The sequence below is a fragment of the Merops nubicus genome, unplaced genomic scaffold (genome assembly GCF_000691845.1).
Source record: "Merops nubicus isolate BGI_N331 unplaced genomic scaffold, ASM69184v1 scaffold39462, whole genome shotgun sequence".
Taxonomy (NCBI): domain Eukaryota; kingdom Metazoa; phylum Chordata; class Aves; order Coraciiformes; family Meropidae; genus Merops; species Merops nubicus.
Window position 1 is genome coordinate 58,018 of NW_008593608.1, and position 1,192 is coordinate 59,209.

The 1,192-nt window shown below is 45.6% G+C and overlaps 1 protein-coding gene across 1 annotated transcript in view; it reads left to right on the forward strand.

Moving 5' to 3' along the window:
• Window positions 1–523: 523 nt before the first annotated feature.
• TNRC6C (trinucleotide repeat containing 6C) overlaps window positions 524–1,192 on the forward strand; it is a gene marked incomplete at its 3' end in the record, with an annotated part of 43,563 nt that continues 42,894 nt past the window's right edge. The window contains exon 1 of the mRNA XM_008935491.1: window positions 524–548. Coding sequence (XP_008933739.1) covers window positions 524–548 — 25 coding nt within the window. The remainder of the gene's footprint in view (window positions 549–1,192) is intronic.

Below are 1,192 nucleotides of genomic sequence, written 5' to 3' on the forward strand. Positions count from 1 at the left end.
GGCAGGAGCTGCTGCGAGTGCGGGCGGGAGGATGCCAGGCAGGAGCTGCTGCTCGTGCAGGCAGTCGGTCGGTCGGCAGCGCCCACGTCTTCCCTTGGCTGACTTTCAAAAGCAGGAGAAAAGCAGCTAGGGTGCTAATTGTAGCTGGGTCCTGAAGTGAAAATGTTTTGTGACAGTTGAAAGAATTTAAAGAGGAAGGAAGATCGGTTTAGTGTCAGCTGCAATTAGATAATCAAAGCTTAAAAATCCTACTCTGTTGATACCTTCACCTAGAGTTAAGGAGCGGAGCGAGGGGAAGGGGGAGGAGGGCTGTGCGTGGAAAGGGCATTTCCATAGCCAGTGCAGCCGAGGCCCGACCGAGCTCGCAGGTTGTCTGGGCGCACGCTTGCACAGAGAGATTTTCTTGGCAGCTCTACAGGATGAGGCTCACACTGTACACAGCCGACATATTGAAGCCGGGAGCCCTGGAGAACGTAGATGCAGGAGTAGAAACAGCTCTGCACACAATGTAGCGTCTCCTAGGATGGTTGGGCGGCTCCTTTCTTCAGGTATTTTATTACCCATCAGCCCTTTTTTAGAGCCAAAAAAACCCAGAACGTAACCCTAACCCTGAGAAAATAGCATCTGCTTCTGTTAAATCAATTTATTACATAACATTTCAGAGAGGGAGCAGCAGCACGGCGTCCTAAGCTTTTGGCTGCATTTCAGGTTTGATAAAATGGCGTCTTCGCAGTGAGCTGCTTGCTAAAGAGACGTTGCACCGAGCAGAAAAATGCAATTATTTGGTGGTTTCTACTGCGGCTTTTGTTTTGGAGAGGTGGCATTTAGTGGAATCTCTACTAATAATGAAAAATGTTTTATTTTTGCTTGTTTTCTTAATGCATTTAAAAGCTTTCAGCATCAGGGAAAGAACTACATTTTAATGTCGTAGTGCAGAAATTAAAGCAGGATAACAGGCTTTCCCACTTGTGTACTTAACTGTGGTTTAGTTTTAAAATAAATAAAGCTGCTTTATTCAATGCTTCCATCTCTCCTCTGTCTTTCCACATTATGTATGCTATTCCGTATTTCAGCTTCCTCACATCTATGAGACTTGTTGTAAGTTACCTTTGTAAGTGCCTTCAAATAGATGACAGTTTTCAAATCTGTCCTCTGTCTCAGTGTATGCATAGGGCTGGATGCAGCAGGAATG